Source organism: Lithobates pipiens, unplaced genomic scaffold (assembly GCF_037356315.1).
Source record: "Lithobates pipiens isolate NorthernLeopardFrog02 unplaced genomic scaffold, aLitPip1_a1.2 Scaffold_3, whole genome shotgun sequence".
In the NCBI taxonomy this organism is placed as follows: Eukaryota; Metazoa; Chordata; class Amphibia; order Anura; family Ranidae; genus Lithobates; species Lithobates pipiens.
In genome coordinates this window covers 223,142,991-223,159,482 of record NW_027507790.1, presented here as the reverse complement: position 1 = coordinate 223,159,482, position 16,492 = coordinate 223,142,991, and the positions used below count along the sequence as shown (strand labels likewise).

Below are 16,492 nucleotides of genomic sequence, written 5' to 3'. Positions count from 1 at the left end.
ACCATTAGAAGTGGGTGGATGAAGGGAGGTATTCTAATGGTGGGCATACCCACCGATCAATATCTTTTTTTTTCGTCCAGCCCACAGGCTGCATGAAAAAAAAGATTACAATATATGCCCAACAACTACCAGCAACGTACTGGCATGTTGCTGGACTATGAGTGGTTATACCAGTATGATGCCTGCAGGTTTAGGTATCATGTTTGTATCTTTCTTTTCAGCCAGTGATCGGCTTTCATGTAAAAGCAATCCTAGCGGCTAATTAGCCTCTAGACTGCTTTTACAAGCAGTGTGAGGGAATGTCCCAGCAGGGAACCTGAGAATGCAGCCGGTGGTTCCGCCAGCTGACCATAGAGCTGATCATAGACCAGAATGGCTTCAATCATCTCTATGGCCTAAGAAACTGGAAGCTACGAGCATTTCATGACAGATTTCGCCGGATGTAAACAGCGCCAATTGGAAATTGGGAAAGCATTTTATCACACCAATCTTGGTGTGGTCAGATGCTTTGAGGGCAGAGGAGAGATCTAGGGTCTAATAGACCCTCATTTTTTTCAAAAAAAGAGTACCTGTCACTACCTATTGCAATCATAGGGGATATTTACATTCCCTGAGATAACAATAAAAATGATAAAAAATATATATAAATGAAACGAACAGTTTAAAAATAAAATAAAAAAGCAAAATAAATAAATAAAAAAAAACAAAAAAAAAACACTCCTGTCCCCCCCTGCTAAGGCGCAACGTCGAACGCAAGCGTCGGTCTGGTGTCATATGTAAACAGAAATTGCACCATACATGTGAGGTATCACCGGGAAGGTCAGATCGAGGGTACTAATTTTAGCAGTGGTAACCTGTAAAGGCATTTAAAGCCTTTTAAAAATGTATGTAGTTTGACGCCCCTGCACGTTTCTGCGCAATTTTGAAGCATGTCGTGTTTGGTATCCATGTACTCGGCCTAAGATAATCTTTTTTATTTCATCAAACATTTGGGTAATATAGTGTTTTTTAGTGCCCAAAAAAATGCATTTGAAAAATCGCTGCGCAAATACCATATGAACAAAAAAAATGAAATACCCACCATTTTAATCTGTAGGGCCTTTGCATAAAAAAATACTTAATGTTTGGGGGTTCAAAGTAATGTAAAAAGTAGTATTTTTTCATGTAAACAAACAGAAAGGGCTTTGTCTTCAAGTGGTTAGAAGAGTGGATGATGTGTGACATAAGCTTCTAAATGTTGTGCATAAAATGCCAGGACAGTTCAAAACCCCCCAAATGACCCCATTTTGGAAAGTAGACAACCCAAGCTATTTGCTGAGAGGCATGTCGAGTCCATGGAATATTTTATATTTTGACACAAGTTGCGGAAAAAATACATTTTATTTTTTTTGCACAAAGTTGTCATTAAATGATATATTGCTCAAACATGCCATGGGTATATGTGAAATTACACCCCAAAATACATTATGTTGCTTCTCCTGAGTGTGGAGATACCACAAGTGTGAGACCTTTTGGGAGCCTAGCCGCGTACGGGTCCCCAAAAACCAAGCACCACCTTCAGGCTTTCTAAGGGTATACATTTTTGATTTTATTCCTCACTGCCTATCACAGTTTCGGAGGCCATGGAATGCCCAGATAGTAAAAAATCCCCCCAAATGACCCTATTTTGGAAAGTAGACACCCCAAACTATTTTCTGAGAGGTATGGTGAGTATTTTGCAGACCTTGATTTTTGTCACACAGTTTTGAAAATGAAAAAATAAAAAAATATATACATTTTTCTTTTTTTCTTCATTTTCAAAAACAAATGAGAGCTGCAAAATACTCATAATGCTTCTTGGCAAATAACTTGGGGTGTCTACTTTTCAAAATAGGGTCATTTGGGGGGTATTTGTGCCATCTTGACATTTTATGGCCTTCAAAACTGTGATAGGTAGTGAGGCGTGAAATAAAACATTATGCCCTTAGAAATCATGAAGGTGGTGCTTGGATTTCGGGCCCCCGTACGTGTCCCACACATAACATATCCCCATACTCGGGAGAAGCAGCAGCATTTATTCTGGGGTGTAATTCCTCATATGCCCATGGCATGTGTGAGCAATATATCATTTTGTGAGAAGTTTGTGAAAAAAAAAACAGTTTGTCATTTGTCCCGCAACTTGTGGCAAAACATAAAATATTCCTTGGATTCAACATGCCTCTCAGCAAACAGCTTGGGGTGTCTACTTTCCTCTAATGGGGAGGGGGGGGGGGTGGGGGGTTGTGCCATCTTGGCATTTTATGGCCTTCAAAACTGTGATAGGTGGTTAGGAGTGAAATCAAAAATCTACGACCTTAGAAATCCTGAAGGTGGTGATTGGCTTTTGGGGCCCCGTACGCGGCTAGGCTCCCAAAAAGTCCCACACATGGGGTATTCCTGTACTTAGGAGAAGCAGCAATATTTATTTTTGAGTGTAATTCCACACATGCCCATAGCATGCGTGAGCAATATATCATTTAGTGACAACATTGTGCAAAAAAAAAAAGTTTGTAATTTTCCCGCAACTTGTGGCAAAATATAAAATATATTCCATGGACTCAACATGCCTCTCAGCAAATAGCTTGGGGTGTCTACTTTACAAAATGGGGTCATTTGGGGGGGGGAGGGGGGTTGTGTCATCTTGGCATTTTATGGCCTTCGAAACTGTGATAGGTAGTGAGGAGTGAAATCAAAAATGTGCACCCTTAGAAATCCTGAAGGCAGTGATTGGTTTTCGGGGTTCCGTACGCGGCTAGACTCCCAAAAAGTCCCATACATGTGGTATCCCCGTATTCAGGAGAAGCAGCAGAATGTATTTTGGGGTACAATTCCACATATAACCATGGCATGTGTGAGCAATATATCATTTGGTGACAACTTTTTGTAAAAAAAATATTTTTTTGTCATTATTCAATCGCTTGGGACAAAAAAAAATATTCAATGGGCTCAACATGCCTCTTAGCAATTTGCTTAGGGTGTCTACTTTCCAAAATGGGGTAATTTGGAGGGGGGGGGGGGGTTATACTGCCCTGCCATTCTAGCACCTCAAGAAATTAGATAGGCAGTCATAAACTAAAAGCTGCGTAAATTCCAGAAAATGTACCTTAGTTTAAAGACGTGACAACTTTTGCCCAAACCAATAAATATACGCTTATTGACTTTTTTTTACCAAAGACATGTGGCTGAATACATTATGGTCTAAATGTATGACTAAAATTGAGTTTGTTGGATTTTTCTAATAACAAAAAGTAGAAAATATAATTTTTTTCAAAATTTTCTTTTTACATTTATATCGCAAAAAATAAAAATCAACTAACTTTTAAAAGAAAGCTCTATTTGTGGGGAAAAAAGGATGCATGTGTTGTTTGGGTACAACATTGCATGACCGCGCAATTACCAGTTAAAGCAGCGCCGTGCCAAATTGTAAAAAGTCCTCTGGTCATTGACCAGCCAAATGGTCCGAGGCTTAAGTGGTTAAGGACCAGTTAAGTTAAGTAAAAATTTTTATTTTTTTTAAAAGAAATTACTTAGTGTTGGAAAGTACAACTGCATGGCTTCTTATAAACTGACAATACTGTATGCATTATACCTAACTATGCAGGAGGTGGCGCTGCAGTGTTATAGTGTGTTATCTATGGTAATGTCACGAGAGAAAGTGTTTGCTTTCCTCATTGTGTTTTTGTATGTTTCTGCTTCCTGTTTCATGATAAAGACATGCTGTAAGATATGTTCTGCTAATCTTCCATAAAAGCAATTTTGCTGCAAATAGTCTCTGATGGAGACTCTTTACCACGTGATCAGCCATGTCCAATCACGGCTGATCACAGTGTAAAGAGGAAGAGCCGGTGATCGGCTTTTCTTCACTGTCTGTCACAATCTGTCAGACGTGAGTAGAGGAGTGCCGGTCAGCTGCTCCTCTGACGGTGGGGGGGGTCTGTGCTGATCAATTATCAGCATAGCCCCCCTGAGGATTCCCACACTGGACCACCAGGGGCGTCACTAGGACCACCAGGGATGTCACCACCAGGTATGCCATCCTAGACCACCAGGGATGCCAATCAGTGCCCACAATGGATGTCAGTTTCCACAATGGATGCCCATCAGTGCCCACAATGGGCATCACTGATTGGCAGGCATTGTTTGGCACTGATTGGCATACATCAGTGACATACATTACAGTACATCAGTGCCCATCCATGCCACCTATCAGTGCCCATCTGTGCCACCTATCAGTGCCCATCTGTGCTGCATCTCAGTGCCACATATCAGTGCCGCATATTAGTGGCCATCATCAGTGCCCATCAATGCCACCTCATCAGTGCCACCTCATCGGTGCCCATCAGTGAAGGAGAAAACGTACTTATTTACAAAGTTTTGTAAATGAAATTTTTCTGTCTTTTTTTAAAATTTGTTTTGCAGAAAATAAAAATCCCAGAGGTGATCAAATACCACCAAAAGAAAGCTCTGTTTGTGGGAACAAAATAATAAAAATGTAGTTTGGGTACAGTGTAGCATGACCGCAAAATTGTCATTCAAAGTGCGACAGCGCTGAAAGCTGAAATTTGGTCTGGGCAGGAAGGTGTATAAGTGCCCTGTATTGAAGTGGTTAATTGCTGTCACAAGAAATGTAAATATCTCTTGTGACAACAATAAAGCATGACAGGTCCTCTTTATGAATAGATCTGGGGTCAATAAGACCCCACATCTCTCCTCTACAATGAAAAGCATAAAAAAATCCTATTGGTCTAATGCTTTCCAAAAAAAGAAGTGAACCAGAAGTGACATTATGACGTCACTCCCAACCTCCTAGGCCATAGAGATGAGTGGATGCCATCTTTGCTCTGCTAATCTCTATGGTATGGTCAGCCGCTGCCACCGCCGGATTGGTTCCCGGGCTTCCCGATGAACCAGGTAAGACCGAGAATTACCGGATAGTGGAAGAGGCGGTTGACCCCTACCGCCACTTCTAAAAGTGATCCAGTGGTTAATTACCTTTGAGCAGAAAGAGCAGCGGCCAAGGAACATTTTATTGCTGGGGGTATTGCACCTAGCTGCACCCATAACCCCGGTATTGACCTGTAAATGAATTCTGTATTTTCCCAGTTAGGTGTTCGGCGATTGGATATGCTCCCGGGAACAGAGTGGCACGGCAGGGAAGAAAAGATGAGTATGTGCTATTGGTTATAGTGAACCTGATGCTTTCCATGTATGGGCTAAGCACTAGTTCACTTCAAGCATAATATTCATTTTAATTTTAATTCCATACCTGGAATTTCATAAACGCAGAGACAGACAGTAGACAGCAATTTTGGTAGTTCTATGGTGACATATTTATTCTTCATTCTTTGTCCTTATATATGAACTAAAAACATCATAACTAGTACAACGCTTGGAAAAGAAAATGTGGTCATATTCGATACATATGTTTGACCTTGTACTACAATGTTGTCCTTATAAAATTCAATAAAAACGATTGAAAGCAAAATGCATATTTACAGAAAACCCTTACATAAACATTCCGTTCCAGTGCATGATATTTTATCAAAGGCTAACAAACTAATGGCACATTTATTTTGTTCTTAGAATGTTAATACAAAGTAGCAATTTATTATTACAGCATATCTCAGGATTTAAAGATTAAAAAAAAGTCAATTCAAGTACAGTACATACATCAATATTTTGCAATATAACAGAAAGGCTGATGTCAGATGGGCGACCTGGCTTCTAGCGACCCTGCGTTTTTTGATTGGTTGCAATCAGGAGTGGCAGGATCCACTAGGGTAGGGATGGCGAACCTTGGCACCTCAGATGTTTTGGCACTACATTTCCCATGAGGCTCAACTACACTGCTGAGTGCATGAGCATCATGGGAAATGTAGTTCCAAAACATCTGGGGTGCCAAGGTTCACCATCACTGCTCTAGGGAATCACTCCCTTGCTAGAGATCGAGATTCAGCAGCATTTGCAATAGGAGGGGGATTCAGTTGCTTCAGCTGACAAGGGCAAGATTCCAATTGGGAAAAAACAAGGAAACAAATCTGATGCTGATGATTTTGTCGCCCATCTGAGATCGGGCATCGGGCAATGACATTTTTAACAGACAGTAAAAGAGACCACATAGGGTAATATAGTCAAATCTGAACTGTTTTATAGTCATTTTTATACAGTGAATCACATTCCTTTTCTTTCATCTGAAAGTCAGGTTTTATCTGCTCTTGTCCTCCTTTCGAATGCCTTGCCATAATTGTACGGCTCTTGCCTATTATATGCAGTAGCAACCTATAACCAGATTTATACTTCCTTCTTCTAATGGCCCATACACACGACCGGACTTTTCTGGCAGACTAGGTCCGACAGCCTTCCCGACGGACTTTCGGCGGAGTTCCGAAGGACTTTCCGAAAGAACAGACTTGGCCACACACAATCACACCAAAGTCTTGATTTGAACGTGATGACGTACGGCCAGACTAGAATAAGGAAGTTCATAGCTAGTAGCCAATAGCTGTCCTTGTGTCAATTTTGTCCGTTGGACTAGCATACACACGAGCGGATTTCTCGATAGGAACTGGGTCCGGCAGAGTTCCGGCAGGGTCCGATGGATTGGTTCCGTCGGCCCTTAGCTGTCGAAAAGTCCGGTCGTGTGTATGCGGCATTAGAAAATGTCTTGTGCACCTCCCTTACTACCCCAGTTGACTAGCTAGCCTCAGTATAACACTAACATTATCGGACAGCACAACCACAAAAGAGCGCCTGCAACAAAAAGTCTGATACCTTTTATTGAGTACAACTGAAATTGACAACTAAAAGAGTTCTAGCTTTTAGGTTGTGAAAGTATGGCATCAATTAAACCGTATCTAAACCCAAAGGCAAAAATGTAATATGTTGCATCTACCAGTGCTTAAATGTGGTGGCTGCATTTGTTTTCTTCTTTTAGGCTTTTTTTCCTTTATTTTCATGTGGTGGTCTGGCCAATAAAACATCTCCTGTCTTAAAGCAGAAGTAAACCCATCCATTTACCAGTTTTAAAAAACAGTTTAATTTCCGGGCACCTTTACATTTTTTTTTTGTGTATTTTAGTGCAAATATGAGATCTGAGGTCTTTTTGACCCCAGATCTCATATGTAAGAGGTCCTGTCATGCTTTTTTTCTATTACAAGGGATGATTACATTCCTTGTAATAGGAATAAAAGTGACACAGTGTAAAAATAAAATGTAAAATAAATAAGAAAAAAAAATAAAAATTTTTTAACCGCATCCCATCCCGCCGAGCTTGCGTGCAGAAGCGAACACATATGTGAGTAGTGCCGTATATGAAAACTGTGTTTAAACCACACATGTGAGGTATCGCCACGATTGGAAGAGCAAGAGAAATAATTCTAGCCCTAAACCTCCTCTGTAACTCAAAACATGCAACCTGTAGAATTTTTTTGAACGTTGCCTATAGAGAAGTGTAAACATTTGTCGCCATTCCACGAGCGGGCGCAATTTTGAAGCATGACATGTTGGGTATCAATTTACTCATCGTAACATTATCTTTCATATTATAAGAAAAAAATTGGGTTAACTTTACTGGTGTCTTATTTTTTTATTAAAAAAAGTGCACTTTTCCTAAAAAAGTGCGTTTGTAAGACCCCTGTGCAAATACCATGTGACAGGAAGTATTGCAATGACGCCATTTTATTCTCTAGGGTGTTAGAACCCCCAAACATTATAATTTTGTTTTCTAAGTAATTTTCTAGCAAAAAAAACTGTTTTTAACTTGTAAACAACAAATCTCAAAAAGAGGCTCGGCCCTTAAAGCGGGAGTCCGTCGTTTTTTTTTTTTTTAATAGCCAGCAGCTACAAATAATACAGCTGCTGACTTTTAAAATAATGACACTTACCCGCCTAGCGCGCCCGCGATGTCGGCACCCGAAGCCGATCTCTCGATCGTCTCTCGGGTGCTGCCGCCGCCATCTTGGCTATGGGAATCAGGAAGTGGAGCCTTGCGGCTTCATTTCCCAGTTCCCTACTGCGCATGCGCGAGTCACGCTGCGCAATAAGGATGGTCCCCGCTGTCTCTGGGATCCGTGTGTTTCCCAGCAGACAGCGGGGGACCTTCGGAAAGGGGCGTAGATATCTGCGGAAAGGGGCGTATATTCTGCAGATATCTATGCCAGAAGTGGGTGCAGATACCTGTACTGTACAGGTACCTGCACCCCCCTCCCCCCTGAAAGGTGCCAATTGTGGCGCCGGAGGGGGGGAGGGTTCCAATGAGCGGAAGCTCCACTTTAGGGTGGACCTCCGCTTTAAGCAGTTAAACAGAGGCAAAGATGGCAGCTTCCTTGGCTGAAAACAATAGGGTGTTTTACTTACACTTTAAGGCCGGTTCACAGTGGAATGCGCATGTTCCCATGCATTTCTGGTCCACTCTAGTTTTAAAGCCTATTCATTTAAATGGACTGCAAAACTCACTGGAACACAACTTTTTTTAGAACGCACTGCCCCAAACCACATGGCACTGTGGTACCATGCAATTTGGTGCTGCCAATAGGGCTGCGTTTGTGAGATGCATTTGGGGTGCCATTAATCACTTAACTTATGGGAGATTTATACTATTAATGGCGGCAATCATCGACTTATAGTTGGGATTGTGATATTGCAGTGGACAGTCTGACAATAACTGACACTTTGTTGGAACCAGTGACACTAATAGAGTGATCAGTGCTAAAATGATGCACTTTCACTGTACTAATGACACCAGCTGGGAAGGGGTTAAACATCTAGGGTGATCAAAGGGTTAAATGTTTGTCTAACCAGTGTTCTTGTGTACTATTTCACTAAGGGATGTAATGGGTTTTCTTTCCCTGGTTTGCATGGAAAGAAAATCCATCACACCCTAGCTAACAAGACAGAGCTCTGCATTGTTTACATATGCAGAGCTCCATCTTGTGTCTCTCCTAGACAATTAGCGTGGGGGGGGGCAGTGGCCATCCATTGGCTGGCACCCACTGATCGGTGTGCTGACAGCACGCACTTGCCCCCCTTGGCAGAAATGCAAAATAACACACACACACAATATATATATATATATATATATATATATATATATATATATATATATATATATATATATATATATATATATATATATATATATATATATATACACGTGATTCATAACGCCCACCGTGTAGCAGTAAATCTGACATTTTTGATACTTTTTTGGGAACCAGTGACATTATTACAGTGATCAGTGCTAAAATGTGTTACTGTACTAATGACACTGGCAGGGAAGGGTTAACACCAGGGGCGATCAAAGGGTTAAGTGTGTCCCTAGGAGGTGTTTTCTAACTGTGTGGGGGGTGGACTCACAGGATGAACAGAAAGATCTGTGTTCCTGCACACAAGATCACTCTGTTCATCCCTGTCAGAACAGAGATCTGCCTTGTTTACAACAGCAGATCACCGTTCTGCGTCTCTGGGGAGCGATGCCAGATGGCCGGCGGACATTGCGTCTGCTGGCCCCGCTGATTGGCTCCCCCTGTACACTACCAACTGCCCTTCCCCCTGTATAATGGAGATGAATAGCTACAGACATATTTGTACTGCATAACTGGAGAACAAGCTGGGGTGGCATCCATGAGTCCCTTCATAGATACAGTAGAGCAGGGATATGCAATTAGCAGACCTCCAGCTGTTGCAGAACTACAATTCCCATGAGGCATAGCAAGACTCTGACAACCACAAGCATGACACCCAGAGGCAGGAGGAATGATGGGACCTGTAGTTTTGCAACAGCTGGAGGTCCGCTAATTGCATATCTCTGCAGTAGAGGAATGACGTAGACATCTAGAGATAGGAAGTGTGTTATTTGCAGGGATACCAGGCAAAAGTAAAGCAAAAGAAGCTTGAAAAGAGAAAATGAATGCAATCGCCACACTAAGCACTAGTGATCTGCAAAATGTTACCTTTTTGGTTTTGAATGTAGATACACCAAGGGAATTTGTGCTGGCTCTGCTGGCTGCAAAGGAGATTTTCTGCTAGCTGATTGGCTGCCGCGCTGAATGAACGCTGCTTGGGAAACGCGCACAGAACACAGGTTTTCAGCACTGCATTCAGGTGTGAACAGGGCCTCATTCCTGATCTGCATGCTTATCCCAGGTTAGAAAGTATTGAAGCCAAAGGATCAACATGACAGCTAGGCAATTTGATTTTTAAAGGGGTTCAGCGGTGGCAGCCTTGTCTTTGTATTTCTCTTAATACAAATCATCTTTACAAAAATCTGCTGTGACAGTCCCAATAAAATGAGAGAAAATCCCTTGTCAACTCCAGCTTTTCATTTTAGAAGATATATGAAACAAGCATAGTCTTTGATATTCACCCCTACGGTGTAGAATTGGTGTGATGCTGTAGCCCCACATCAGATCTAAGCTTGAGATACCGAACAATATCAGTCTGCTCAGGGGCAGGCAAAGCCAGCTGCAGCTCTCAGCCAAGAGCTGAGAGGCGGAGCCAGCTGTCATTCAGGTAGCCGGGTGGATCCTGACGATATTGTCAGGATCCTTCTTGAGCCTGGAGCAGTTCTGCCCCATCAGCTGATAGTGAACAATAGCTCAGTATAAACTGACTGTGGGTGACAGGAGAGCAAAAGTAAGTGCACTTCTATGACCCGCAAGAGAAGTTCAGCCAAAAAAGGTTTGGCCATATTTCTCTTTTAAGTGCCATTTTTATTTAAAATGATCACACAGCATATACCTATTATCATTTACAATGAATTAGGGATTCTTATCCTTTTGTATTGAATGGTATTGTAACTGTACCGTCTTCTTTTTTATTATAAAGTGCTGCTGGCGTTATATAAATCCTGTATAATAAAAATGATAAAAAGGCTTTATTTGTATGCACTCATACCTTTTATCACATACAAATGATAACATTTAAATCTTCTTCTCTTTGTGAGGTTATTCCAATTCTATGGCATATCATTGCTAAATAGATCTGAATCAGGAACAAAAACTTCTTTTGATTCATTGGAATCTCTACCAGCTGTGCAACTGTAGATGTGTTGATTTTCAAATGCAGTAGCATATAGCAAGCAATCTTTGATTGTGTAATAATATTCTAATTACTGAAATGTGATGAACAGTGGATTCTGATTGGTTACTAAGAAATATATGAAGACATTTTACATATACACAGAAGTATAGTAGCCAACAAGCTAAAATGTAGAAAAGACTGACAGAAAATGGCTCTCTAGCACCACATGGTGGTCAAACCGGTTATTATTCGTCTATTTTACACATCTATTTAAACTATAACTACTCTGACATTCACAGATATGACGGCATTATTATTATTATTATTTCAGGTACTTATATAGCGCCGTCAATTTTACGCAGCACTTTACATATACATTAGGCATGATGGGAAATGTAGTTCCTGAGCCACCGGAGGGCCATAGTTTGGAGACCCCTGGCTTAACCGCATGGCGACCAGCCGCCGCAGTTGTACTGCAGCATCATGGCTCGGCTGTGTGAATCGCCGTTATGTTACGTCGGTAACATAAACGGCCACTAGGGGAGTCTCGGTCGCCGCCGGGCTCCCGCGATCGCTCAGGGCACACAGAGAACCGGGAGCTGTGAGTTTAAACACACAGATTCTGCATCTCTGTGTAGGGAACTGACAGAATGTCTGTTCATACAGAGTATGGACAGCGATCTGTTAGTTTCCCTGCACAGTCCCATCCCCCCTTCAGTTAGAACACAAAATAGGATGCATATTAACCCCTCCCCTGCCCCCTAGTGTTAACCCCTTCACTGCCAGTGACATTTTTACAGTAATCAATGCAATTTTAATCGCATTGATCGCTATATTAATGCCAGTGGTCCCAAAAATGTGTCAAAATTGTCTGCCATAATGTCGTGGTCACAATAAAAAAATCGCTGATCGCTGCTATTACTAGTAAAAAAAAAAAATGGCATAAATCTATCCCCTATTTTGTAGACGCTATTACTTTTGCGCAAACCAATCGATAAACGCTTATTGCGATTTTTTTTTAACCAAAAATATGTAGAAGAATACGTATCAGCCTAAACTGAGGAAAAAAAAAATGTTTTTTTATATATTTTTGAAGGATATTTATTATAGTAAAAAGTTAAAAATAATGAGTTTTTTCAAAATTGGCGCTCTTTTTTTGTTTATAACGCAAAAAATAAAAACCGCAGAGGTGATCAAATACCACCAAAAGAAAGCTCTATTTGTGGGAAAAAAAGGACGTAAATTTTTGTTTGGGAGCCACGTCGCACAACCGCACAATTGTCAGTTAAAGCGACGCAGTGCCGAATCGCAAAAAGTGGTCTGGTCTTTGGCCAGCCAAATGGTCCGGGGCTTAAGTAGTTAAAGGATAAGTTCACTTTTTTTTTTTTTTAAATGTAAAAATAAATGCACATCTTTTTGGCAGTAAAAAAAAAAATTGCATTTAATTTGAGCCTGCAAAACATTGCACCCACAATCAGCAGGTGCCACGCAGGACTCCTGCAGACTGTCAGTGTAGCTGTGTGCTCATACCTCATACGGACAGGCAGATACACAGAGGGGAGATCCCCCAATTGCGGTCACTAGAGGCAGCAGATTGGGCGCCAGCTGCAGGAGTGGAAACATGTAACATGTTCCCAAAGGTGAACTTATCCTTTAAAGTGGCAATAAAATCACTTTTTTTTCCCTATAAAATAAAATAAATGCAGTATCTTTCAATATAAGTAGAATGTGCCATCTATTCATCTCTCAAATGCAATCTTTTTCTTTCTGCTATGCTTAGACTTCCTGTATTAGGGCGGCTACATTTGTTCTCTATGCCCCCTTGTGTATGTGAATGTAGCCACCCTCTCCCGCTCACCCTCGAGATGGACTGCACATCTATGTACAGATATATTCAGTGCTATGGGAATTGTAGTACGCACAGAGAGGAGCATGTGACCAGAAAAAAACAGGTCCTGTAGGGGGGAGGTGCATCATTGGAGGATCGAAAAGAAAAAAAAACAGCCTCCTACCATTTATTATGTTCAGGATTCTGTTTTGAAAAATAGTATACTTGATATTTTAGAACAATTGACGTAATAAAAATTAAGATCAGTGTCACTTTAAGTTGTCCATACACTGATAAAAATTCTTTCATTATGGCTGCTATACAGTACAGATGGACAAATATGCAGTGGCAGCTATTGTATTCTGACAGCCAGTGCAGAGACTGTCAGAATACTTGAACAGGGGCTGCATCTGCTTGAATGCAGCTTCTGTTCGCCCATCGATTTTCCACTCGGCTCCTTCGATTTTTTTTAAAGAATATTGTATGGAGGATTCCATCAGGGACCAATCACAATTCACTTGGGGTATGGCTAGTTGTAGTAATGAATCCTTAATTTGTATATCAATACATATATTGTTAATCCTATAAAATGTTGGAAGCAGCACAATGTGTATTGTCTGCAGATTGCTTAGACCACAGGAATGAATTAAATACTATTGTGGGAGTGTCATTAAAGTGGTTGTAAACCTCTTAAATGAAACAGAAAGAAAGCATATCACTTTACAGAGTATACTTGTCCTGATCCAAAGCACCTTGTGTGATTTCTGTCTCCTGTCTCCTTCCTCTGCTATCTGCATGAATAACTACTGACAGTCTATGCCTACACCAAGCAATCCCAGGAAATGCCTCCCTCCAGCACAGCACATAACATGTGATTGACAGCCTCAAGTGTGCATGTTTCCCTATGAGACTGTGTGGAGGGGGTATGTCCTTTCCCCCCACTCAGGTCTCAGATTACACTCAGCTCCCTGCTATATGCTGTGCAATGTGTGATATCACATCCCTGCCCCCAGGCTGCTGAATCTCAGAAAGGGGGGCAGGGATGTGGGGAAGGGAAGAGGGGACTGCAAATAAGAAGGGACAACTTATGTAGAAGAATTTGTTTAGGCTGGTCACTTCAGTTGGTATATAATGAAGGGTTTGAACATTTAGCTTGAAGTGGTTGTAAAGGCCCAGCTCAGGTTATAGACAGCTTTGAAAACATTAACCTCTCCAAGGTAGCTTATCCTACAAGTAATGTTCTTATAACTGGGCTTTTGCAAGATTGTGTAAACATACAGATAATTGCACCCCCTAATGCTACAAGCCTGAATGTGAAATATTACCAGAAAAAATATGGCACAATGAGAACATAAAACATTAAAACATGTTGAAAGATGTTTGGCTATGTATAAACAGTAAGAATGCTTGCTGATAATATACAATAGTCACTCTGTATGTTGAGTGACTAATACATCACATTGATAGGAAATCGATAGAAATTTCATTTTTTTTTTGTCACAAGTAATTTTCCTTTATAGAAAGTACTTGCGGCATATAACATTTTTTTTTCCAAGAAAACACAAGTGCAAACCGAAGTGATCATATTTACAACAATATTTTGCATGACGTGACAATCCCGTTCTTGCCGAGAAAAAAATTTGACAGGAAGGTTGATGTATGAAGTTGCAGGAAAATGTCGTCATTGCAGGAAAATGCTCAGTCATTGTCATAAATGCAATCTGTGAATAAAGAATACAAAAACATCACAAATGCGTATTTGTCTATTCCGTCAACTAACCATACTGTCCAAAGATGTTTCTGGTATAATCCCTAGTATCAGAGATAGTAAAAGGCAAAAAATAATATCAAACACCCTGAAATACAAAATAAAACTTTGTCTCAAAACAGTTTTCTGCAATTTCAGTGCAATGATCTTGCGCTTAAAGGGCTGAGTGATATTCTAAGCTGACCAATCAGCAATTTTACCTAAATACTGATACCGCCTTTTGGGAGAGACCATGTGACTGACATATGACGGTAGTCACATTCAAGACATTAGAGATTTTTTGTAAAGTTGAAGATGTCACTCATCCTTGGTACTACTTCAGTTCTAAAGGATTGACCAGCCAGCCCCATGGTAAATGAAGTCACCCTAAAACTCAACTCTGGGCATTTTTCTTTTAGAAAATAGTCCCCCAGCAGCAGCTTGAAGTTTTAAAAAAAAGCAACACACACTGCAATACTTACCTTTAATTGTGAGCTGTCCCCTGCAGTACTTCCTTTTTGCCACAAGATGTCCACAGTCCAGAGTTGAATGGCATCTAGTGGCATTCAACCTACAAGACTAGGACATCCAGTAAATGCAAGGCATCATGAAATCCTACAAACACACCAACACTTCCTCTTGCATCAGCAACGTGACACTGTGGAGTTGATTTAACAAAATTGGAGAGTGCAAAATCTGGTGCAGTTGTGCATGATAGCCAATCATCTTCTAGCTTCAGCTTGTTCAATTAAAGAGGAAGTAAACCCTGATGGGTTTACTTCCTCTTTTTTTCCCTGCAAAGGTAAAGCATAATGGACTACTATGCATCGCATAGTAGCTCATTATGTGTCACTTACCTGACACAGGAGCCAGCGAAGTCGCCGCTGATCCCTGTAGTCCGCCGCGTCCATCTTGCTGGTGGCGTCTCGCAGCTCCGACCAATGACAGCGGCGCAACCGCGATGACGTCACTCCCGCGCATGCGCACGGGAGTCGCGCCTCGCAGCTCCGTTGCTGTCATACGGCGAAGCCGCGATGACGTCACTCCCGTGCATGCGCACGGGAGTCGACAAATTTGGCAAATCCATTCTTGGATTTGCCGCATTTAGTGTGCCTGCGCGCCGCTGTCTACGGCGCATGCGCCGTAGACAGCGGTGCCCATTTTCGGGCAAATATCTCCTAAACCATATAGGTTTAGGAGATATTGCTTGGACCTACAGGTAAGCCTTAATCTAGGCTTACCTATAGGTCCAAGTTGTTTGGAAGGGTTTACTTCCTCTTTAAGCTTTGACAATAAAACCTGGAAGCTGATTGGTTATTATACAGAGCTGCACCAGATTTTGCATTCTCCAGTTTAAAGCTGGATACACACTATACAATTTTCTGGAGATTTTTTCCTTCAGATTTACCAAAACCATATAATATGAGGTCAAACCTTGAGCCCCCATTCACACCAATGCGAATTAGATGCGGCTTATTATGCATCCAATCCGCAGGACATTTTGAAATACATTAATTTGAATGCATCTGGGTCACATATGTGCGTTGCATTCGCACTGCCATTTGCACAAAAAATGTGTGCGTTTTCTGGGCATTGCGGCGCGAATTACAACCCATTATCTTCTATGGGAACGCATCTGATTCGCAGATGCATTCCGTTCTGAACACAAATTCTCTCCTTCTCCTCACTACACCCCCCCTCCTCTCCCCCCCTCTCCCTGCTCACTGATCCACAGCTAAAATGCAGAGGAACCTCTGAACAACTGATTTTTATCTTCACAGTGAAACCGGAGCTTCCATTCGCAATGCACATGTGTGAACCCGGGCTGAGAGTTTCAATTTGCATGCAATCAGGCAGGCCCTTGCGCTACATGGTTTTGG

At 41.4% G+C, this 16,492-nt stretch overlaps 1 protein-coding gene across 3 annotated transcripts in view; it reads right to left on the bottom strand.

The window, feature by feature from the left end:
- Positions 1-5,324: 5,324 nt before the first annotated feature.
- FYB1 (FYN binding protein 1) overlaps positions 5,325-16,492 on the bottom strand; it is a 301,988-nt gene continuing 290,820 nt past the window's right edge. For all 3 annotated transcript variants that reach the window (XM_077462820.1, XM_077462822.1, XM_077462821.1), the window contains one exon: positions 5,325-14,586. In XM_077462820.1, coding sequence (XP_077318946.1) covers positions 14,564-14,586 — 23 coding nt within the window. In that variant the 3' untranslated portion in view covers positions 5,325-14,563. The remainder of the gene's footprint in view (positions 14,587-16,492) is intronic.